General features: G+C 36.3%; 1 protein-coding gene across 1 annotated transcript in view; it reads right to left on the bottom strand.

Annotated features, from left to right (window-relative positions):
* Positions 1 to 26570, bottom strand: part of adamts3 (ADAM metallopeptidase with thrombospondin type 1 motif, 3) — a 270315-nt gene that overhangs the window by 114753 nt on the left and 128992 nt on the right. Inside the window, exons 6-7 of the mRNA XM_059338163.1 lie at positions 16451 to 16534; positions 13214 to 13370 (exon numbers count right to left, since the gene is read on the bottom strand). Coding sequence (XP_059194146.1) covers positions 13214 to 13370; positions 16451 to 16534 — 241 coding nt within the window. The remainder of the gene's footprint in view (positions 1 to 13213; positions 13371 to 16450; positions 16535 to 26570) is intronic.

Here is a 26570-nt window from a genome sequence, read left to right as displayed (position 1 = left end):
CTTCTCACCGTTTATCTCAGCATGACAACAACAAACTGACCCTCATACCAAAACAAGAACCACACAGCCCCACTGATGCTGAAGTCAAATCAAATAAAGAAAAGTCTTAATATTAAGTGAAAATTCAACAGAAAATACATGTGAAACATCTTGTTGCCAGACATTGGAAAAGTACTAATTGTCCTTCTTTGAATATGTGGATTAATGAACTTTCTTCTTGCCTAGCGATTGAAAGACTCACATATATATTCAAACAAAAAAACAACAACATATTTTTCATGATATATGGAATTAATTCATCATATTTTTGGAATCAAGACCTGATCTCCTAACTCCTCAAATCTAACTACCAGGTAAGACTGTAACCTTTTATTTTAATTTAATTTAATTTAATTTAATTTAATTTAATTTAACTTAACTTAACTTAACTTAACTTAACTTAACTTAACTTAACTTAACTTAACTTAACTTAACTTAATTTAATTTATGTTGGTTATATATTAACATTTGTTTCTGTGGGTTTGTTTTTTTAATTGTTTTTTACATACACAACAACTCTCTTTTTCTTATTTTTATATATAGGCTACATACTATATGTATATTCTGAGGATAGGTATGTTTCTCACTCTTTTTTATTTTTATTTTTTCTTTCCTCTCACTCTCTTCTATTTATTTCAGTCGATTATGTGTCCACTTTTACCAGATGATATACAGGTATACTTTACATAATGCTTTTTGTGTTTTTTATTTTCCAAAGGATCAAAGTATCATTGTTCTCATAAACTGATTAACTCCAAGTTCAGGGTTGGGGGGAGGGAGGGAAGTTGTTTATGGATTTTGAAGTTCAAAAATCAGTTTAGGTTTAGTCATATTTAGTTCTTATGTAATGTTTGTTATTCTTTTCTCATATAAATATATTTATTTCAGAAAAAAGATTGGACTAGTTAATTTCATAGGCTATTTTTATTTAAGATTTTTATTTATTTAAATGTGCACTTTATGGAGCTTTGATTTTTTTTTTTAAAAGGTTCTCTGTTATACAGTATTTATGTTCACTGAAAAGAACCGGTTTCTATAAAACTACTTGTGACATGTCATATTTGACTTTGACTGAACATTTGCTCTCACTTTGCTATAAAAAATATCAGGATATATATCGTATATCAATATTCAGCCTAAATATATTGGGATATGACTTTTGGTCCATGTTTCCCAGCACTAACAGAAACACAAACCAAACCCAGAAATGACAGTACTGTATGGCATCCAGGAGCACAAACACTTTCAGTTCTACCTGAGACATAATTGACTTTTCATGCGTTATGCTTTCCCAGGAGTGTGATTTACTCTGGGAACTGGTGGGTGCACTTTTTAAAATCTAGTTTTGTCCCCTTACAGTGTGGGTGAATCACTTTTGGTTCAGCTGCTACAGACCAGAAGAGGAAACTCAGTTATCACCTGAAGCCCTATTTCCTCCATACTATGACCTCATGCCAACAGCTGCAGCAGAGAAACCTTCTACGACCTGCAGGTTTCCTCTCAGGCTCCATCACCATCATCATTGATAACCTACGCAGGATTTATAAAGCTACATTTCACTTGTCATGCTATGTTTCATAACTGAAGTTGCAGTCTCAACAAAGTCTTCTCAAAGGTCAACTTTTAACACTTTATTGCTGCATCTCGTTACTTGAGTGCAGCTCTGTGAAAGCAGACAGTTCTAGTCTTTACAGTATTTGTTCTTTCTTTGCTAACATGATTTTTAGGGCCCGAGCAGGCAACGACCTGCGAGGTCCCTATTGTATTTCGAATGATTATTCTTTTTTTTTATTTTTTTTATTTTTCTTCTCCCCAAATGATCGCATTTTTCACTGCCTGAACATACCCCAAAACTCATGAAACTTTAAATATAAGTCACACCTGGCGAAAAATGTTATAATCTATTGTCATCCTGAATTTCCACCACTAGGTTGCGCTATAATAAAGGAAAGTGTGTTTTGGCTAATAACTCCCACATACTTTATCGCACATTCAAAAAACTTATATCCACACGTTCACTGAGTTGTGCTGAATCTCGTGATATAAGCCACGCCCATTTTTGCCTAGAGTTTTTTTTCGCAAATTCGCGAAATGTTGCAAACCTACTTTTTCGAACTCCTCCTAGTTGTATTTGTATTTTTTGTACTTGTTGTGAAGGTGAGGTGAGAAGTTTTCTCTACAAGTCTAAAAACTGTAGTAGAATTACTATCTCTCTTGAGTGAGAAAATGAATCGAAGAGCATGTGGATATTCCTTTTAGTTTTCTTTATTATCAGACATTAAATTACACTGCCCAGGTACAGCTGAGGAAGAACACTTTGTCAATCCTAAAAGCTGCTGAAAAAAGATGTCCATCTTCAATAAAGCCCTGAGTTCTCTCTCCTTTCTCTCTGTGTCTGGGCGTTTTTAAACATTCTGTGAACCATAATTGTAACATCCCACACCTCCAACTAATGGGGCTCGTTTTCTGTGCATGTGCACGCTGCTAGCTCTACTTTTAACCTTAAAAGGATATAACTTATACTGTTTATATTCTGCTTCCAAACACCTCAAATATCTGACAAATCCCACATCCTACAGTACGTTATTTCTGGTTTAAACCGGCTGTTACACAATCAGCAGGTCATACTGGGGCCTTTTAATAAAGTAGAGGACTTTATGATTAAAAGTAACAGAAAATATACCACAAAACAAAAACTAATTCTTGTTGTCGGCTTCCTTCCACCGTCAGCTTAGGTTTAACCCTCTGGAGTCCATCTATTTATTGAAAATACACGTTTTATTTACAGTAATAACTTTATTTATATATGATATGTAGACAAGCTGAGAAAGCCAGTTAAAGTTCAATCATAGGAGCTTTCACAGTGTGACATTTATGTTTCTAGACCATTTTTAAAATGTGAATTTTCTTTCTACAATGAAAACTATTACTATTTTGAATTTATATGCAAATAGACTGTTTTGTAGTTTTATTATTTATTATTTTTTCTGCTGTTTTTGCGTGTAAAAATGGTTTAAAAAATGGTACATTTCCATAGACACCTGTGTCTTTTGTTTGTATTTTGGGTTCCTGGCAGCTTTATACTTTGTTAATTAAAATAAAATGAAAAATCTGACTGATAGCCAAGTTTGTGTGGAGAAAAAGGAGCCATGCATGTGATATAAGGACAGACTGAAAGATGCTGAATAGAGACAGAAATTAATGCATAGGAAGTTGACAAGTTTGAACCAAAATCTCCTGGACTTCAGAGGTTTAAATGGTGACTCTAAAAATAATTGCCCGTAGGAGTGAATGAGAGCGTGAATGATTGCATCTCTCTCTCTCTCTCTGTCGTGTGATAGTCGTGCGACCTATATTTCTTATTGCAGATCGATTGAGTTCACCAGTTACATGTGAGCAGCAATAAAAAGGCCTGATGTTCCAACTAAACCTCCATCATCCAGCCCCAGTTCACCAACATGTTACTGGCAGAAACTGGTTGGAGAAAAACAGAATACATTTGGAAGGAAAACTTGCTGCAGTAAGTTAATAAACTCTTTTTGTTTCAGGACAAAAAGTCGCTATCAAGTAGAAGAAGATAAGGGAATGTGTGCAGTGTGTGTCATTCCACCAAAAGCACTGGTGTAATTGGTAGACAGTGATTAGAGTTTGTTTGGTGAAGAGCGGGAAACTCTCCCGGGAGGCTGCCATCTTAATTAAAACTTCCTAAAGAATATTAGTCTTCCAATCAACAGACTTTGGGGTTTCCAAAAAGTGGAGCCAAGATAATGAAAAACAGGATATGACATGTTTGGAATGCAGATTTACGGACATAAAATAAAATAGAAGATGGAGAGAGAAGGATACAAAAAAGTTGAGACACTTCTTTTCATTATTAAAGCCTGTTGCAAGTCAATCCAGGACAAGAACCAAAAAAGAACAGATTTGTTCTTAAGCGGCTTATACGAGCGGTTTAGGAGAACTTGCTGGATTCACCAATTGTCTGTTGTATTTTTTTCTTTTTTTTTTTTTCTGTTGCCAATCATTCAGCTTTAGAAATGTTTGTAATTGTGACTGAAACACGGCTCTGTAGCTGCAGGATCTGACCCCAAATTGACCCAGAATAAGAAAGTGAATTGGTTAAATGAATGTATTAACAGATTTTTGAAAAGCTTCCACTCTCTGTGAGTGGTGTTTACGGGGGCGTTCACACCTGAGCTGATCTGTTCTCCAGTAATATCTCTGCAGGTCATATCAAGGCAGGAGTTTGTGATTTGAAAGTTTGTTGCGGGTCAGGTCATGGACATGATGTGCTGAGCAGAAAGATAACTGTCTTCTCTGCTTGGTGACATGATGCTACGTCCTTGGCAACCTGGTCTCACAGGAATCCGTGAAATAGCCACGGATTCGCTTAACTCAAAATCCGTGGAATAGCCACGGAATCACTCAAATTGTGCCCAATGACTCAAAAAAGTCATTGGGCATTAGGTTTAGTTTTTCTTTTTCACATTTCTTCGCACCACACTTAGATTATTCCATTTGTTAGATTCACTAGTTTATGGGTGGTTGCACTTATGTATTTTTGTTTGTGCAGCCCTTTGTCCATTGCCTCACGTTTGTATCACTTTATTAGCCTGAAGAAGGTTCTCCTTTTGTTACTTCTCGTTCATTTTTGCTGTTCAGCAATAAATATCTTCTCTTTTTCCTAGACTCAAACTGGGTTGTAACACATGACGTGTCCACGTATTGAATAAACTGACAAATCAACAGATTGAATGGAGGCGACTTCTGGAGACATCTACCTACATTGTTTATTAAACCTCTGTAAGGTTATAAAACTGGGTTTAGGGAAATTAGACTACATCCAGACTTCATGAACTGACCAGCCTACACTGTAAAAAAATACTGTTTAATTTACGGAAAAATACCGGGAGCTCTGGTTGCCAGAACTTCACCGTAAAAATTACAGTGACTGGATTTTCTATTCTAAATTTAAATGTAGATATCAGCAAAAACTGTAATTTAGACTGAATATTCCCGTTATTTTTAGGGTAATTGTGTCATTCATTCACACATCATGGTATTTCTCCATACATTTTGCATGAAAATGTTATATTTTTACAGCAAAACTGCATGTTTCTTCCAGTTTATGACAGAAAAAAGTAAAAGTTTTGAGCTATTCTTTGATTTACGGTAATTAAAAATGTCTAATACGGTGATGTACAATTTTTAATTTCCGCCCTATTTCTGATGTATTTGACAGAGTTTTACTGTTATTTCTACAAACATTTTTTTACAGTGTAATGTCATGTCAGGGACGTGTAGTTTGAACCCAGAGACTCTGTAACTGCACATTTCTTGTAATAAAGTGAAGTTAAACTGAGAACTTGGACGTCTCCTGCTTATCCTTTCCCCATCAAACGATCGGTGCAGAGAAATAGGTGAGGATTTTATGTTGGAGTCAGATTATTTAATTTTAAAGGTTTCCTCAATGCATTTCTCAACAATTGCAATTCCTCCCCCCACTTTATATGTGGAAGCGACCTTAGAGAATATAATGCTGAGTCATTTTACCTTTTTGACTTATTATCACGATTTTTCAGTCTTTCATCCTTTTCCCTGACATTTGACTTTTTAATCACAGAGCCAGATGCTCCATTCAACAGCTCATTATCTCCGGTTGTTTGAGCAGAGTATGTATTCACATAGTAGGTCACCTGACCTTTGACCCCCTTAACAAAGCAAGACCTTGCACTCCAAACCCTTATACATACTGTAGGTATAATACATGTAAATGTGCTTTTAAAAGCATCATTTTGTCAAGTTGTTGAAAGCTTTTCTCCACTTGACAGAATGACCTATTTCTCAGCACATTTTTGCAGTCCATTTAAATAGATATTTTCCGCCTTACAGAAGGATGCATCGCTTTAAAGCGCTTAATCTGCTGCAAAGTAGCTCAAACTGACACTACAGCAGCTGCCAGAGTTCTCTGATGCACCATTTGTATGGTAAACAGACTATGGTAATGTTGTTTTGAGCTGGACAAAGCACCAAAACAGTGATTGTTTAGAGCAGATGTCTCCAGAAGAAACAAGTGAGAGGCATCTGATGGTTATTAATGCTGCAGGTAGAGTTACTGAGAAAATGCAGGATCACAACCTGGACAAAAGGCTCCAACGTAACGCAGCCGGGACGTGTTCTGTTTGTCCTTTTTGTGCTGTTTGATGAATTAGATTTATAGTTTAGAGAAGGCACAGCTTTCCATCCCATCTTGACCATCAACCTCTTATTGTCGCTTCACTGTCTGTGGGGTGAAATCTGGTCAATTGCTTTGTTTATTTCAGCCTGTGAAGATGATTCAATTTCAAAACATGTCACACTCAAACAAAGAGGCTTAAACACAGCTCGCCGGCAGCGTGGCTCCGTGCTCATCAGAATATAACAATGGCTCCAGGGAGGACCACAGAGATGTGATTGTGGGATGTTTTTTTCCCCAGATGGCGTTGACATAATTCTGCCTTTGACTAGTGGAGTCCTACAGGAAGCCATGAAGCCAATCGTGTCTTCATGTCCTTGATGACTAAAGCTGCAGCGTGTGGATTGACATATTGATTGATTTTCTAGCAGGCAGCGGCTACTGGTTTATTCATCCCAGTAGATTTCAGCTTGAAACTGATGAAACACAATAGCCAGAATATTATTAACCCTCTGGAGTCCACGAAAGCGCCGGAGCATGACTTCTTCATGACGGCAAAAAGACACAAAAATGACCAAAAAAAGACATAAAATGACTACAAAAAGACACAAAATGACAAGAAAAAAGACACAGAAGACACAAAATGACAAAAAAGAGAGACAAAATGACAAAAAAGACACAAAATAACTAAAAAAGACAACAACAGACACAAAATGACCAAAAAAAGACACAAAATGACTACCAAAAGACAAAAAGACACAAAATGACTAGAAAAAAGACACAGAAGACACAAAATGACAAAAAAGACACAAAGAAGACACAAAATGACAAAAAAGACACAAAAAACTAAAAAAGACAAAATACAAAATACAAAATGACTACTAAAAGACACAAAAAGACACAAAATGACTAGAAAAAAGACACAAAATGACCAAAAAAGACACAGAAGACACAAAATGACAAAAAAAACACAACAACAGACAAAATGACAAAAAAGACACAAAATGACAAAAGAAAGACACAAAATAACTAAAAAAAAAGACAACAACAGAGCCAAAATGATACAAAAAAGACACACAAAAAAACACGAAAAGACATAAAAAGGATTCAAAAATTGACAAAATAGTCCAAGACTCCATAGAGTTAATACAATTCCCTTTGCATTCATAAAACTGCAATACAAATGGCCTGACAGTAGCGGCACCAATCAATAGATGAATTCAGTCAAACAGCTTATGTCCACTGGTGGGAAATAGACATAATGTAGCCTATAGCTGTGGATGAAGGGAACACTAATATTCTCTCCTGTCTTCTACTGAGAAAGAGCTTCAGAATAGAAATATACAGGGCATCCGTCCATAAAGTCTCTTTGCAATTTAAAACGATTATTATGAAGCTAATTGATGAGATATCTTAATCCGATTTGTTGTATGTACTCAGTGGTTACCATAATTTAAGTTTTTAATCACACTATAAGATAGATAAGTTATCTAACACTTCTAAATCTAAAGTTCATCACTGCTTGCAGCTTTAATTTATCTTGTTTAAGAGTTAATTTCTTTTTGAAAGCGTACAACATGCTTATTTCTGGATTTAATAATCTTAATTTAAGAAATTTTGTCAAGTGAAATTATCTGTCCATGCAGCAAGATCATTTCCCTCAGATTTAGTGTTTTTTTCTTGTTTTTAGACACACCTTTTTGCAGTGTATATCCAAGCTCTACTGTTTATATTCTAGGTATTTAATATCTTTGCTTATTTGATGTGCACATTCATTCTGTTGAGAAATTAAATTAAGATGAAAAAAGAAAAAAAGCAAGATAAGGGAACGTTTAACGACACTGTGCTAACAATGAGATCTTTCATGGGTAAAAAATACTGGTTTGCTTGTATTATTTGTCATTATTTACGTTTATTTACGTTTATTGCAGTTCTTTTCAGAACTATAAAGCACTAGACTGACAGAAATGTGAATCCAGAGTGATTGCACAAGACAGTGGTTGGGTGAATTTAATGCTGTAGGTAAAATGTTTTGCTGCAGCTCTGAACTCAGTCCAATTAGAGAGTCTTCCTGCAGGGGACAGCAGACAAATACAGTGTCTGCTGGCTTTTATAAGTGGAGGAGTCGCCAGCTGATCTTCATGCTGCCATTGATGCTTCAATTCTCCCGTGCACAGTGTGGAAGAGATTCATCGCCTGCTGCACATCAAAATACAAACAGTGACCTTTCTTCATCTGGGCCAGGCCTAGTGGGAGGAGAAAACAGCTCACGCTTCCTCTATAGTAGTCTTCTTTTACATGTGAGGTGATAGTGAGGTGAAGATGAAAAAGATAAAAGGGTTTGGCTGCTTAAATGAGGTGGTGGAACATAACTAAGTTCACTTCATTCACTAATCACAGTACATTTACCCTGGTGCTGTACTTAAAGGGAGACGGTGGTCATTTTCCTACAGGTTTGTGTCATTTATTTTGTTGTGTATATCTATCTATAAAAGCAAGAAGTGTGTGTGTGTGTATGTGTGTGTGTGTGTGTGTGTGTGTGTTTTCTTGTACTTCCTACATAGTGAGGACCGGAACACGTTTTTAACCAACAGAGTGAGGACATTTCGGCCGGTCCTCACTTCTTTGAAGACTTTTTTGAGATTTCAGACTTTGTTTTAAGGGTTAAAGGTTACATGATAATGATAATTAACTGAAACTGTATTGTGTGGTTACAAAACTAACTAAAATTATAGTGAAAATGTCCTTCATTTTCGTCTTTGTCAACTTTTTTTATACATAATGAAGATGGATAAGACAAAGGAAATAAAGGCGTGTGTGTGTGTGTTTGTGTGTGTGTGTGTGTGCGTGTGTGTGTGTGTGTGTGGCACGAAGGTGTGCATCCTCAATTTTGAAGATTTATTCAATTTTTCAAAATGTCATCATTTACATAGAACTTGTTGCAGCATTGCACTGTTTCCGATCGGACGCCTTTTAGTGGAGCTCCGCCCCCTTTTAGTGGAGCTCCGCCCCATTGTGTGATAGGCCTACACCTGGTCAGGAACACAATTCACTCTGGATTCCCACCCTGACTCATCTCATCTGGAAGTCTATTTAGCCTACCTATCTTTAGGAGTTTTAAAGTGGCTACAAGGTTCCATTTTCCAATAATATTCAAATAGTTTCCAGTGAATATCAATGTTCAATGTGTATGTGCTGGATGGTGTGGTACCTTATGAAAAGTAAGTGTTTTATGGAGCTGCAGACGTTGTTGTAGCGGGATTAGCATGCTAAGCTAAGGAGATTTAGCTTCATTCACTTCTTATGTTGCATTACTATGTAATTCAGGGATGACATTCATGTTGCTTAGCGTGAAGCCTATAATCATTTGATATGAGATACTTACATGCAATATAGTATATCAGCTAATTGGGTTCATGTTAATGTACTTTTAGTGCAGCATACTGCGTAATGTGCTATCTCACCATTAGCATGCTAAGCGGAGATTTAAGCCCTTTCTTCTGCATCAGTTTGATCCATTGAAAACAGTAAAAACAAAACTTTATTAACTGACAGCTAAGCATAATACGGACGGAAAGATAGCATTTTACTTACATACTGTACTTCCTGTGGGCACTGCACTAGTTGCTGCCTGGGACTCGCCTCTCACGTTATTTCTGCATTATATTTACTTTTTCACTGTGGTAACTACTCTTACTTGAGTACAGGTTGCTATTTATTCATCGTCTGGTGAAACAGTTCAGTGTTTCCTTTAGCAGTGGTAGAATGAGGATTTTTGAGGGGCAGGTGTGGGAATAAATAAATATAAAGTGCACCAGCTGTTACCAGTGATTGTGTTTCTTTATTTATTTAGGTGCTCCTGTAAGTGCGCTGCATTTTGTTTTCTTCAGTGGAAGACACTTTATCGTGTTCCATCAACCTCAGAGGCATCCAAGAGAAACATGGGGGCAAACCCCACAGAAAGATTTTTTTGTTTCAATAAATAATAATAAATACGAAAAAGAATAATAAATAATTCAAATAAATAATAATTCAAATAAATAAAAAGAATAATAAATGAAAAACATAACAATAAATGGAAAATAATAATAAAATAATAATAAACAAATGAATAAATAATAATAATAAATTAATTAATTAATTAATTAAAAATAATAAATTAAAAAATAATAAATAAATAATAATAAATAAAAAAATAAATAATGATAAATAAATAATAATGAATAAATAATAATTGTTTTTTGTTTTTTTGGTTCAATAAACCATGATACATTGTGCCTTCACTTTAGGAGTTTTTTTTTATAGGGGTTCATTCACCACTACCTATTTAACCAACAGAGTCCCTGAAATACACAAATGCAGTGTGAATAAAAAATCAATTGCCTTTGTAATAATTGTTTTAAATGGTAAAGAGACTTTATGGACACGCTGTATATCATAGGAGGTCATCAACATAAAGACTAACACTGGCTGAGAAGGATATCACAGTAGATTGCAATAAAAAGCAAAAAACTTTCACATTCAGTAGATAAAATAATCAGATTTGAATGTCTGCTTTTTATTGATTCCGTGAAATAAACAACCACCTTAAAAAATAAATCCTATGAATTTAATATTACGATAAAGACGTCCTGACATCCTGATTCCCAGCATTATCCCACATTCAGTGATATTAAACCACTCTACTTATTGACCAACCTATTAAAGATCTGCTCCATGTCCACAGGGTCAAATGAGGCTGAAGGATCTTTGATGCCCAGGAGGAGTGGCTGCCCTCAGGCCCCTAGGTGGCATAATCTGTCCATGTGTGTACGGAGGCAAAAAGTTCTAACACACTTCAACCTGCAGCTCCCATCACGACAACATGAAGCTGAAAGTTTTCTCACATAATTGTTTCTGATCAGCTGCTGATGGCACCTTTTCTCCAGAGTTTCTACCTGAGCTGTGACAGAATACAGGTACATCTCAAAAATAAGAATATCGTGAAAAAGTTCTATACTTTTTGTCAATTATTTCTTGTTACCAAGAAAATACATAAAATGACCAAAAGAGACAAAAAATACCAAGGAAATGCATAAAATTGTCAAAAAAGGATGTAAAATGACATAAAAAAGACACAAAATTACCAAAAGAGACACAACATAACCAAAAATTACATACAATGACCAAAGAAATACAAAAAAAGACACAAAATTACCAAAAAAAAGACACAAAATTACCAAAAAAGAGACATAAAATACCAAGGAAATAAATACCAAAAAAGGACGTAAAATAACAAAAAAGGACACAAATTACCAAAAAGAGACATGAAATGAAATTGATCATACAGTGAAATATTTCACTCTATGTGTAATGAATCTATGTAATGTATGAGTTTCACTTTCTGGAATGATTGACAAAAAATATTGAACTTTTTCATGATAATCTAATTTCTGTATACTGTACACACCAGAACATGATGCATGTTTTCCATGTTGTCTGATGGACAGGAGCCTCAGATCTTATTCCCAACAACAACAACAACAACAACAACATGTATGAAAGTGTGAACTACTGTACTGAAGTGGCACTGGAGAATAATTCAGCCCATCTTGTATAAAAGGTGCTGCGTGGCGTTGTAAACCGGGTCACTGGCCACTTCAGCCTCAGCTGCATCACACTGACTGTCACTGGCTCCATTTCATGCCTCAACTGACGCTGAAGCCATGAAACCGCATGGATTCTACTTTCTTTGGTCCAAATCACAACAAAAACATGAATTTTGTTGCATTCATGTCGTGTTTTGTTCACACTGCACTTAATGTTGATCTGTACTTTGTAAATAATGTGTCATTAACTCACAGGAAGCATGTTTATTGGAACTTTACAGACTTGTTCAGCGGCTGTTTTGTTGGTTTGTGGCATCAAACTAGAACAGCATTTGCATGAAGCACCTGGGCTCAGGTGCACCGAACTGGTCAGATGAGCATAAACATTCTTTTAATTAGATTTGAAAAGCTGCACGTATACACGCCTGATTCTGTTTTATGAATCCAAATCACTGTGTGCACAAGCCTCATTTCCACACCCACAGTAAACAATAAATGGATGTTAGTGTATTAACACGATTTCACTTTTTTTTGCAGAGATTTTTCTAATTTAGCTTTGTGCATTTAGCATTTGTAATGCAATCTTTTGTGTTCATTGTTTTTTTTTGTTGTATTTTGTAATTTCTTTGTGTTTTTATCTGTGTTTTTTGTCATTTTTGTGGGTTTTTTTGTGTGTTTTTGGTGTGTTTTGAGTGTGTTTTGTATGTGTTTTTGTAATTCTGTGTGTGTTTTTGGTTTGTTTTTCATGTTTTATGTGTTTTTTGTAATTTTTTTGTGTTTTTGTGTACTTTTTTGTGTTCAAAACGTTGATCCAGTAAGCCAAAATGAAATAATAATCAGGTCATATAGGTGAGCTTGTGCTGAAAACAATGCTACCAACACGTCATGGTGAAGATTTTTAAGTGGTTTATACAGGCAGAATGAAAAGGAGTCAAAAACCAACAAAATAGCCCCAAACTCCAGAGGGTTAAGTAATGTGAATGCTTAGACTTCTAAGGATTAATATTGGTGATAAAAAGAGTTGTTGCACACTCTTTTTAGAAAGAAAGCCCTTTGCTTTGACCTCAAGCACTGAGGCATTTAAAAATGTAGAATCAGTGAGAATCTGGACACATTTCACAAACGAGAACCGCATCTCTATTAAATATAACCACATTATTAAAGTGCAGCAAGACATTTGCCTGATGGTTTTTAACCTTTAAGATCCAGACGAGATGTGTAATCCTTTAAAATGAGCCGAGGTCAGTCTGAGCCTCTTCATTAACCGTGAATGTCAGAGTAAACCACAGAATGTGTCCTGATGAACAACAGAAGGCGTTTCCTGCTGTGTATGAAGATGACTAACCTCCTTCACATCAGCTCCACAGGGCAGGTCACACATCACACACTGATCTCATTTGAATGCTCTTACCCTGCATCCCCGTGGGCCCGAAGCCTTGGCGAGTGAGGAAGATGGCGTGGTCGTGGTGCTCGGCGTGATCCGGGTCGCCTTTCTGCTGCACAAACGCCCAGCGGCACACGTTCTCCAGGCTCCGCGACGGGTTCCCTCTCTCTATGAGACTGATGGACTGACAGGAGGCAAACAGAGGGAAACGGTTACAGCTCAACTCTGACTGAATGAACGTTATAAATGATTAATCAGGAAAAATATGAGCAGCATTCAGTGTAGACTCAGTGTGAAACACGGGGTGATAACCTCTCTCTTCATACTCTTAAAGTAAAATGTCCAAGTGAACTTCCATCACAAACATGTCATGTGAAAGTACATCTGTGTGATTTCACTGAATGTACACTACTGGTCAAAAGTTTTAGAACACACCAACTTTTTCACAATTTAATTGAAAATGATGCAGTTTAATGTCTCAGTGTACTCTGAAATTAACAACATTTGCAACATTTAAAATTCTTTATTGAGCATGATAGTGTTTTGAAAGTAAAAAAAAAATTCAAAATCACATTTTATGTTGGTCTAAAGGACAAAAAAGACACCAAAAGACACAAAATGACTTAAAAAAGACACAAAATGACCAAAAAAAGACACAAAAAGACTTACAAAGACATGAAAGGAATTCAAAAATGGACAAAATAGCCCAAGACTCCATAGAGTTAAGTTGTTAACCCATTTCTTGTTCCCTGAAAAAGGCCTTCTTATATGATTCTGAAATGTACATTATTTTTCAGTTTTGGTTAAGCTTACCTTTTTTTATTTACCTCTGGCAGTTCACCACTTACCTTTGTACCCTTTCAAGCTGTTCATTTGACTTGAACTGCTTGAATTTCAATAAAAAACTGGAAAAATTGGGGTGTTCTAAAACTTTTGACCGGTAGTGTATGTGTGTGTGTGTGTGTGTGTGTGTGTGTGCAAGGTTAAACTTGAAAACGGATGTATTCCTGACTAAATGGTTCCCAATCATTTCATATGTTATTAATTTATATAACCTTCGATGTGACTAATGTGTCAGTTTTATTTCTGTCAATTATTATTATTATAATTATATTTTTTTTAATTAATTAATTAACCCTCTAAGGTACGGTGTTGTCCCATTTTTGGCCTGTCATATTTCTACAATGCATGTTTCTGAGTGATTAAAAAAAGAGGGAAGAGTAGAGGGAACCAATAGCAATGCTTTAATGTGTCACATGACCTCCAGGAGGCCATATTGAAACTCTGTTTTGCAGACTTTTCCAAAGGGAACAGCTTTGCCATTTTGCGTCACAAAAAATCACTCAAAACGTCATTTCCTGGCCCTTTTCCATCTGGGAAAAATATATTCCTACTGATAGGAGAGTAAACCTTCATTTTTGATAGTTTCATACACGTAGACTGTTGAAAAAATTCATTTCAATGGATCAATGCTACAATGTTTCCTTCAGGCAAAATTCAGACAAGAAACCAGTTAAAAAAGTTCCTTTTATAATGTTTTTAAATTTAAAATGTTATGTTTGTTTTATGTACTCTATGTGATTGTTTGTCTATTTGGACGTTGGAGTCCGCAATAAAGTTTGATGATATACGACAGCACCTGATGAAAGGAAATAAAAAGAAGTTTAAAACTAAAAAAAAAAGACTTTGAGCATTGAAAAGAAGCAGTTTGTTGGTGTTAGTGTGTGTTTGCTGTAAGAGGCGGTAATGATGGATTGATGCTTCACCTCTGGGTCGGATCAATGGGAGCAACACCTCCAGCATGTCCTGACAGCTCTCCCTGCTGCTGCTGCTGCTGGGACTGTTTGTTCAGGCTGATCTGTGCTGATCTCTCAAATGGTGTTAAAATGTATAGATCGGCAAAAACTGTAATGTACGGTCATAGATTATTTATAGCTGACCTGACCGGAAAAAGGTTTGATATGTTCCAGTTCAAAAGAGATCCAGGACAGTGACGATGTTCAGCTTTTAAAGCAGTAAAGAAGAAAGGTAAAACTAACTGATTATGACTGTTTATAACGCGTTAAAACCGGAAGTTTTCGTCCCTTTACACCATAGGTCTCAAACTAGCGGCCCACGGGCCAATTGCGGCCCTCGTGACGATATTTTGTGGCCTCCATCTTGATATGAAAGTTTAATGGGAGTTTTATATGAATGTCTCTGTTGTGTGTGGAATGTCCCTTTAATTACTTTTTTTTGGTAATTTTGTGTCTTTTTGGTCATTTTGTGTCTTTTTTGTATCTCTTTGGTCATTTTATGTATTTTCTTAGTTATGTAGTGTCTCTTTTGGTAATTTTGTGGGGTTTTATTGGTCATTTTATGTCTCTTTTTGGTAATTTTGTGTCTTTTTTTGGTAATTTTTGTGTCTTTTTGGTCATTTTGCGTCTTTTTTGTATCTCTTTGGTCATTTTATGTATTTTCTTGGTTATGTAGTGTCTCTTTTGGTAATTTTGTGGGGTTTTATTGGTCATTTTATGTCTCTTTTTGGTAATTTTGTGTCTTTTTTTGGTAATTTTTGTGTCTTTTTGGTCATTTTGTGTGTTTTCTTGGTTATGTTGTGTGTCTTTTGGTAATTTTGTGTGTCTTTTTTTGGTCATTTTACATCCTTTTTTGATAATTTTATGCATTTCCTTGGTATTTTTGGTCTTTTTTGGTCATTTTATGTATTTTCTTGGTAACAAAGGATGATAAATCCTTTACAATCCCTAAAAATAGATGTACCTGTATATTGTGTTTTCATTTTCCTTTACCATTTTAGGTTAATGTAATTTAGTCACAGGCCTTTTAACTCTTTACTCATTACATTGCTTCTTTGTGCTGATTTGCTGAATAAACTGTTGCTTTATGTTTTATCCATCAGTGAAGTTAAATATTTCAAAGGCTGTTTCTGTGGTTAACCTCAGTTTGAAGTGTGTTTAGTGGTGTCGTGCTGCAGCCTTGCACCCCGCGTTTAAATGATTCACAGATTTATTGACAATGAGAATAATCACTAGTTGCAGCCTTGCTTTAAACACTGACACTTTGGTTTCTTTGTGACGTGATCAGACTCGGAGCAGAGGAGCATTAGAATGCGTCTCAGCTACAGTACAATCTTCTCCCACACACCAATCATCTTGCAATCTGTGAGGCAATTTTCTCCTGACTGAGGTTCTGTCATTTTCTTTCTTTTCTTTTTTACTCCCAAAACAAAACAAATCAGAAACAGGAGCAGAGTATGAAACTCACCTTGGCGTAGCCCAGCATGATCATCCTCACCAGGACCACGTTGATGTGGACTCCCAGCGACTCGTCGTGATAAATCTCATTCACCTGAAACACAGAACACATAAAAAAAGAAATGGGAAAAAGAAGTAAGGTAGTGATCACACAGGAGAGCTGGGAGAAAAGATGCCAGCTACAATGGTTCTCAACCGGGTCAAACACATGGCTGGAGTTCTGCTGGAAAAATATGAAATAAATATAATATAATATATATAAAATATAATATAATTAGATTCTTTTATCACACCCAGGGCCGGCTCTAGCACATTTGGTGGCCAAAGTGAGATCCATTTGTGTTGAACAGCTCCGCTTGCTGTTTCATGGAGTGGGGAACTCCCGTTTTTGTTTGCCCATGGTGCCAACCAGGCTATATAATACAACTGTCTGTCTATATAATTATTAACTTACAAGTCAATTTGCAAAGAAGCACAGCTGGAGACTGCTAACAAAGTTAGAGACAAGAAACAGAATGAAAGTGCAAACCCCGCAAAAAATGTGCTTAACTATGTTAAGCTAGCATTGCTGTATTTCAACCTAGCTAGCAAGCTAATACAAATGAAACGTCTTCACATAAAAAGGCATTTAAAAAAAGATTGGGACTTCTTCTCCTCCTCCTCTTTTCTTCTCTTTCAATACTGTGCACTGGAGAGCTTTGACGTCTGTTTCATCTTGCAAGATTTATCAAAACATAACGTGTCTGTCACTTGATGTGACCTCACGTCTGTGACAGCGGTCTGACCATCTAAAGGGGGGCAAGGCAATGACCACACGTCACATGACAAGAAAATGTCATTGTTTATCTGTTTCTTTATTTTGTTAATATTTATTATTTTTGTTAAGACAGAACACGAAGCGAGGGCGACAATGGGCATTGAAAATTATTACTGTTTTTTTTTTCTCCCTCAAGGGTGACTGGCGGTGGCCCTCCAGCAGATGGCGCTCTAGGCGACCGCCTAAGTCGCCTATGCCTAGAAACGGTACCAAGGCAGCGGAGACGCTTGTTGGAGACTTTGTGGGTCTACTGGTGCCAACCACTTTCGTATTTTTTTGGGACTGCCAAGCAATAAGACCTTACTGGGAAGAGATCCACAAACATATTGAAAATGTATTTAATGTAAACATTCCATTTAAATGTGAAACTATGTATTTGGGCAATATATTGTGTGAAACATGGAACATCAAAGACAAAAAATCTGCTGGCTATACTATTGGCAGCCAGTAAAAAAGCTGGGGAAAAAAACTCCCACCATTATTGAGTGGGTTGAAGTTGTCTTTGAGATTTATGTTATGGAGAAGATATCGTTTTCCCTCAGAGTTGAAAAAGAAAAATTGTATAAGATCTCAACTCAACTTTATTTGTAAAGCACTTTAAAACAACCACAGCTGCAACAAAGTGCTGTACATAAACAAACAGAACAAGAGACAATAAAATAAATAAAACAGGAATAAACACTAAAATAAATAGATTCATTGCTTTTTTAAAAACAATTTTAAAAACAATAAATTAATAAATAGATCTGGACCAAATGGACTGAGTATGTAAAACCAATCAGATCTGATTTCATTTGAACTTTCTACATCCATCCTTTCCTATGTCCTTTAAAGACAATGGCTGTAATTGAAGTATGTGATTGAAATTTCCCTTTCTAAATAAAAATAATTAAAAAAAATCTCATTCACCTGAGAAAACAGGGGAAAAACAGAACCAATCAGAGGTCGACAGCTCACACAAATAGCCTTTATTGCAAGGCTTTTGCATCACTGACAGTCTTAACCTCCTATATTGTTAATTCTCTGTGTTTACTTTCTACTCAGCAGAATAGGTGAGTGAGAGAAACAAACTATTCTTTACAAATCACCGCACAAATGACTGTAATCACAGATCTGTGCAACCACTATTTTGAGGCTTTTTGGAGAAAGCAGTGAATGCAGCGAGGCGGTGCACCCTGTCATTATGTTCTTGGTCCTCACAAGACGTGGCCGCATAAATAAGATGGAAAAAAATGAGCTGCTAGATAGAAGCTGCAGTTTGTGCAGAAAGGAGCTTCTCTTATCAGTGCAAAGGTGTGTTTGCAGATACACAGCCATGTCTGGATTTCTAAAAACGAAGGTTTTTATGACAACAGATACTAGTTATTTATGCTGTAGTTATATCTTTATGTGAGAGTGGGACAGCCTCTCAGATAAATGCCTTTAACCCTCTGAACCCCGAGCTGTTTCTGTGTTTTCTCTGATTATTTCTTTCTTTTTAAATAGAATAAAATTGAATTTATATGAACACACGTTTCCAAGTGCCCACAAATGTCATAAATTGTGGAAAAATTAAATTCCAAATCTTCAAACCAACCTGGTCTCACAGAAATCTGTGAAATAGCCACGGATTTCGCTTAACTCAAAATCCGTGGAATAGCCACGGAATCACTCAAATTTCCGTGAAACTGACACGGATTTCTCAACAATGCAAGTTAATGACAGTCATATTTTTCTGGCGAGATCTTCACCACAAAGTGATTATGTACATTCACTGAGTGAATATTTAGAAAATAAAACATATTTCTCGCTAGAAATGTGATCAAAATCCATTTTTATGCAGAAACTAAGTCAAAATATTGATTTTTCACTAAAAAAGAGAGAACTGTCCGACATGTTTTTTGTTCTGACTGCCGGGACCTTGAAAGTCACGTGACTTGGAACAAACCAATAGGAAAAAATATCCATGGAATAGCCACGGGATATGACTGTCATTAACTTGCATTGTAGCGAAATCCGTGTCAGTTTCACGGAAATTTGAGCGATTCCGTGACTATTCCACGGATTTTGAGTTAAGCGAAATCCGTGGCTATTTCACAGATTCCTGTGAGACCAGGTTGCTTCAAACGCTATACATATTGAACTTTTTTTTTTTTACATTTGTCCAACATCTCCTGTCCTCTCCCCTCTGCTCTGTGTAAACTTATCAATCATGGCTTCACAGTGTCACTGAGGAGCAGAATTTAATGTTTTCAACAGGATCTGATTATTCCAAATGGTTTATTTTTTGGAGATGTTTAAAATGAGGAATGTGGAGTAAAGAGATTTTGACAGAAATACATATCACAATATCACTATTTTAAGCCTCACTTTGATTACTTTTTTTTTTACATACTATGATATGTTCAAGGACTGTCGGGAAGTTCAAATTCCAACGATAAAGACTGTTTTTACAGTTTCCTACTACTTTAAACTGTGTTTTTTTTAGTGATCTTTCAAATAAATCCTACATTATGAGAATGGGGTTCAGAGGGTTAAAAATGAGGAAAATAGATGCATAGAGGAAGAGAAAGAGTGAGAAAGATGCAATTTTAGTATTCAAGCTGTTTCTGAGTCAGTGAAGGCCTTTCCCCCATCAAGGGAAAAGGTAAAGTGAGTTTTTTTTCAGTTCTTATGCAGTCATCATGTTATTCTCTCAACACTTTTATCTTCCACGGACCTGTTGTGTGTTTTTAATCAGACACAGGGATCAAATTTCCCCTTCAGGGTTCAGCATGGCTCACTGTGTCTGAGGGGATCTGGGACATATTAAATCCACTGATGAATTTACTGTTGAAATTACTCGATGTTCACGAATCTCTCCACAAGATGTAGAGTATATGAGCCAGTCTCTAAAATGTCTTTCTATCACTTAGCCTTGGTATGAAATTCAGGCCAGAAAATATCCAAATGTGTGTAAAGTAAAACTGTGATAACATGAATTATATGATGTTTTTGTTCCATTATCTTAAATTATATCGTAGTTACAAGCAATGGGGATTCTGCTACTAATGAGGAAGTGATGGTGAAGCATGAATAAAACAGCTTTGCTTGAAGGTAAAACCCTGATTTCAAAGACGTTGCTGTATAGTTGAATACATATTTACAAAGACAACAATGTATTAGTTTAACTTTTTAAAATGAACCTGGAAGAGTTAGGTTTGGACAAAGAAAACACTTGAGCCAAAACTTATAACAGATTACTTGTTACAAAAGAAAGTTGTTGTTTTGTTTTTTTTGGTCTATCCTTGGATTTTTCAATTTGGGCCCATTCAGTGTTTTTTCACTTTCAAGTGTCTTTTGCTGGAGAACAACTTTTGAAACGGTTCCAGTACTGGGTGAGAGTGCTGCAGCTGTGAACAGCTACAAGGGCAAAGTACATCCGCTAACAGTGCTTGTTTCTGCTCAGACTGTTGCTATAAGTGTCTGACAACATTACAGACAGGGAGGAGAAGTCTCCTTGTTCAAGTCTGACAAAAAGACGACTTGCTGCCAGAAGGTAACGGTGGAAATGTGAGTCAGAGACTTGGAGAGAGAAGTTTGTGTGGCTGTCATCGAAAAGTTTTTCAATGTCATGGCTGAGTATTTACATGATTTCTACAATGATGGCCGTCCATATTCATTTGAGCCAGACTATACGGATGAAGAGCTCCGAGAAACTGAAGAGTGGGCGAGGAGAGAGAGAGAGAGAGAGAGAGAGAGAGAGAGAGACAGGGAGGGAGGGGGAGAGAGAGGGAGAGAGAGAGAGAGAGAGAGAGAGAGAGGAGAGAGAGAGAGAGAGAGAGAGAGAGAGAGAGAGAGAGAGAGAGAGAGAGGGACAAGGGTCAGAGGAGCATCTGCTGTGGTGTTCCTGTGGACGCTGTGACCCAGAACGTCTGTCCTTAAAGACTAGAACCCTCAAAGAGAAGTTTACTTGAAATCTGAATGTTGGAAAGCGAGACTTGGACACAATAAAAACAGAGCGCATCATCCATCCAGATAAAACAAGACAAGACAAGATAAAAGCACTTACGTCCTAAAAAGACTTACATTCTAAAAACACTTACGTCCTAAAAACACTTACTTCCTAAAAACACTTACGTCCTAAAAACACTTACTTCCTAAAAACACTTACGTCCTAAAAACACTTACGTCCTAAAAACACTTACTTCCTAAAAACACTTACGTCCTAAAAACACTTACTTCCTAAAAACACTTACGTCCTAAAAACACTTACTTCCTAAAAACACTTACGTCCTAAAAACACTTACTTCCTAAAAACACTTACGTCCTAAAAACACTTACTTCCTAAAAACACTTACGTCCTAAAACACCTAAAAACACTTACTTCCTAAAAACACTTACGTCCTAAAACACCTAAAAACACTTACTTCCTAAAAACACTTACGTCCTAAAAACACCTAAAAACACTTACTTCCTAAAAACACTTACGTCCTAAAAACACTTACGTCCTAAAAACACCTAAAAACACTTCCTTCCTAAAAACACTCATGTCCTAAAAACACTTACTTCCTAAAAACACTTACGTCCTAAAAACACCTAAAAACACTTACTTCCTAAAAACACTTACGTCCTAAAAACACCTAAAAACACTTCCTTCCTAAAAACACTCATGTCCTAAAAACACTTACTTCCTAAAAACACTTACGTCCTAAAAACACCTAAAAACACTTACGTCTTAAAAACACTTACTTCCTAAAAACACTTACGTCCTAAAAACACCTAAAAACACTTACTTCCTAAAAACACCTAAAAACACTTATGTCCTAAAAACACTTACTTCCTAAAAACACCTAAAAACACTTACGTCCTAAAAACACTTACGTCCTAAAAACACTTGCGTCCTAAAAATGTCGTCACTTTGGATAAAAGCATCTGCTAAATTGTAGACTATTTTTGTCTACCAAATAAAAATGTATTAGTTAAGAAGGTGGCGAGCTGAGATAGATAAGGAGAATGGAGAAAGAAGTTTTTGGCAATGTGTCTTTGCTTTCTTTCCAAGAGTCGAGATGAGAAGACAGATAGGCCACTATAACTCTTCTTTTTGTGTACAAGAATACATGTTAGTTAGCGAGGTTTAGCGCCACTGCTACATGTACTTTCCTTTATGCTAAGCTAGGTTAACTGCCTCCAACTCCATACTGAATACACACATAAGAGTGATATTGATCTTCTCATTGAACTCTAAGAGAGAAAGCAAATAAACCGAATGTGCCGTGAATCCAAAGGAGTTGTCATTTCATATAGATTTCTGCCCCTATACTAATATATAACCTTCTATTGTAAACTGTGCAGAGACGTCATGCTTGTCATTACGGCTGTAAACAACAACAACGTGCGTTTTATTGACAGCTGACCTTTTCACAGACTCAGCGTGATGTGTGTGTGTGTTTTGCCAGTAACTGATTGACCGTACAGTAAACACTGATTGCATCAGTGCACAAATCAGCATCCAGCTCTGTGACGCTGTATAAGAGAAGACTTCATTAGCAACCAGGAGCGTTTCCACTGGAGTGACAGGCTGCGTCACAGTAGGTCTCATTTTCTCCGGGCCAGTGATTCCTCACTGAGTTTATCCGCCTCATTACACAATGTGATCGTGTTCTTCACAGGGTAGAAAAGGTGGCTGAAAAATATTCCAGCAGCCTATAATCAGAATGCCAAATCGTCCTGCGATCACTGTTATCGACTTGTCGGGGCGTCTCTGGAGAAACGGCAAAAAAAACTCTTAAACTACAGCAAGACTCCTGCAGATTCATTACTCACTGCGTTCTGACTGGATGGAACAATCTGACGACATGTGACCCGAGCCACAGATGGGTGCTTTATTTTGAAAAAGAAGAAGATAAACAGTGCTGATCCTGAAGTAGCAGTAGCTCAGCTCCCCCGCCAGCTAAATGACACCATATGTTATCTCTCTCCCACAGGCTGGTCTGCTTGGTCATATGGATGTACTTGACACCACAGCAACTTCTTAACAGCTTTTTCTGCACATTTACACTACAGCACTTACTTCCTCTGGCAGCCTCACATTTTATTTAACCAGCTCCTCTACTGTATATTGGCATATAGCTCAAAATGTCCACAACAAATCTCTTCAGAGGGAAGCTCTATAGGATCAATAACACTAACATGATTGCTTCCTCAGCTGTAAATATCAAAACTTACTGTCTTGTGTATAATAGAATCACAGGACTTTTCTGTTGTACTCTCGAGTGAATTGCACTTTTAAGCATTTCATTTAGAAGTTTTTTTCTAGGGCTGCCAGGGGGTGCGGAGGATGAAAAATGTAATGGCGGTCTGATAATTACACAATTTCCCACACACACAATAAAGACGTGCAAATAATAATTTTCTTTGTAAAATGTTAAATCAAAAACTGTAATATTAATTATTAATAAATGCAGGCTATTCAAAATGCATTTCATGTTAAAATGAAGCGTAGAAGTTATCTCCATTTTTCCAGCCTGTGTTATGATGACAGGTTTGTGTTTTTAGCTCCACGCTCATTTAAATGTGCTGCAATTTTTGTTCAACGTGGCTAAAAATATTATAACATTTTCCCAATTTATCTGCTCTCTGCCTCTGATCCTGAGCCTGTCATCATCCTCTTTGCTCTTAAAAGTGGAAGCTTGCGCATAACTTTGTTGCATTATATTGAAACTGTGTTTCAGATTAATTCAAATGTGAGAGCTCATTGTTGTGATGGTGTTTATTTTATTATATGTGTGTTCTGGTCTTTAATATGGTGATAAAAAAGCTTATTGCACTTTGTTTTTTTTGAAGGTGTGGGGGATTGGAGGTGCGTCAACCCGGTTGGGACATAAAAGGGGGTGCGTGGCTAAAAAAGTTTGAACTGCTGGTCTAGACTGATGCATTCATTTGATCTGATTAATGTGTTAAAGAAGCAGTGTGCAGGATTCAGTGGCTTCTAGCGGTCAGGTTGCAGATTACAGCCAATTGATTGGCAAAAACACAATGACTTTTAGTTTCAGGTGATTATACACTTATGAAAACATAATTATGACTGTTGCTAATAGATCCCCCTAATTCTGCACACTGCTCTTTTAATAAGACACATTTGCAAAAGTGCACACAGAGTGGGATTTCCTTTACATGATGCATCAAACAACGAATACTGATGTGCAATTACTTTACATTACAAGATATAACTCAGTGTTACATCACAGCTAGACCTGACCCTCTTCTGCCCACACAGGGGTCACACAGAAACAAGCTGTTTCAGTCAGACTATCAGAGAGAGAGTCTGTATATGAGTATGTATATGAGTCTGTATAAGTCTGTATATGAGTCTGTATTACAGTATGAAGGCTGTCAGTTCTGATAAAACTTCAGACCATAGATCTCCAACCCTAAAAGTTACAGGAGAGATTTTCCTTGAGAAACAACTGATTGGTAAACCATGAAAATAGGAAAAACTGAAAAAAATGTGATAAAAAAAACAAACATTTCAGACTTTTACCAGGCTTTTACATTTTTAAAAATGTTTTTCACTGAATTAAATCAAGTTTAGAAAATGATTCACAGCGTTCCTGTAAAGCCTGCTCTGCTGGAGGAACATAATAGTTTATTATACTGTATTATACTATGTTATACTGTATTATACTGTATATGATGTGGCCAAAAGTATATAGACGCCCCTGTCCACATGCTTTATTTATTATTAATTTATCTGTATCTGTTTTTCTTGCTTCAGTGGTTTTCACTTGGTTCCATTTAAAGGAAATATTCATGCTACAACATGAAATACTATTTAAGATGATAGCATGCTTCCAACTATGAGGCAACATTCAGGTTACAATCTGACAATTTCCCCGTGTACAAATCCACCTCCATAAAGAAATTGAGATTTCTCAACACTGTTGGATGTAATGGAAGAACTGGAGAATGGCTGCGAGCCTCATCTGATTGGCTACCATCAGTGTTGGAGCTGACTGGTGCTGCTGTGGCTGAGTGGGAGCAAACCACTGCAGCCAGGCTCCAACATCTGATGGACAGACTAACACCAGGAGAGGAGAAGCTGTTATGGCAGCAGATAAACGGCTCTGCTTTTGGAGAGAGATTGTCTAAAACGACATGTGGGAGTAGTGTTCAGGTGTCCATACACTTGTGTGGAGCACCACCTAAACGCTTTGTTCCCTGCTGTGGTAAGTATCATCTTCAGCTGGAGTCTACAGCAGCCAGCTCACAACACTCTGCATTATTATCTGTTTTTTTAAATCTATTATTATCTACGGAAGCCCTGAACCGCAAGTGAAGAAATTTTTTTTTTGAGATGTTATCTTGTTATTTCGAGATCATATCTCATTATTTCAAGATAATATCTCATTATTTCGAGATAATACACATATGTAAAAAAAAAAAAAAAGAATAAAAAAAAAAAATTTTTTTTCTTCAGATATTATCTCATTATTTCGAGATAATATCTCGTAATTACGAGATAATATCTCGTTATTTTGAGATAATATCTCGTTATTTCGAGATAACACACCTATGTAAAAAACAAAATTTTTTTTTTTTTTTTTTAAATAATTTTTTTTTTTACATAGGTGTGTTATCTCGAAATAATGAGATATTATCTCGAAATAACAAGATAACATCTCAAAAAAAAATTTCTTCACTTGCGGTTCAGGGCTTCCATAATTATCTACATGATCCAGTACAGCAACAAAAATGCAGTAAATTCTGACTTTGTGACTTCTGTAATGTTTAGTTTGTGGTCACAATGTGTTAACTTCCTGAGACTTAAGCTTTTGTTTGGTATGTATTGTTAGTTTCTCCTAGATATTTTGGATTTGTAGGACCTGATAAGTACAAAAACTAAGCATCGTCTTTGAACAGGAATTAGTTTTTGAAAAAAAATAATGGGTGGATTTTACTGTATAACGCAATTAACTCACCAGTGAATAAAACTTTTTATATCCTTACATTTACACCCTCTCATTTGAAGAACGATAGTAAAAGTCTATTCGTTTTCAAATGAATACTTCCTGATTAGCAGAGTTGTAGTTATCAAACTACAAACATTATGAAGCACAAATAAACAAGTTTTAGCCATAAAATCTGATCAGCTTTAGTACCTGATCCACTTGTGTCTTGATTGACTTTACCAAGATGCTGCCATCTGATTTTTACACTGATTGATGCATTGTTCTTTTTCTAGAGTGCGTACTACTGAGGACAACATGTTATTGTTAAGCAGAATGAAAAGTCCAGAAAACCTAAAATGAAATGTCCACATATGAGGACGCAGGTTCACAGGAGGTTAATATAG

The sequence above is a fragment of the Centropristis striata genome, chromosome 7, assembly GCF_030273125.1.
Source record: "Centropristis striata isolate RG_2023a ecotype Rhode Island chromosome 7, C.striata_1.0, whole genome shotgun sequence".
In the NCBI taxonomy this organism is placed as follows: Eukaryota; Metazoa; Chordata; class Actinopteri; order Perciformes; family Serranidae; genus Centropristis; species Centropristis striata.
The sequence above is the reverse complement of the archived record's forward strand: the minus strand, read 5'-3'. Positions and strand labels throughout refer to the sequence as shown.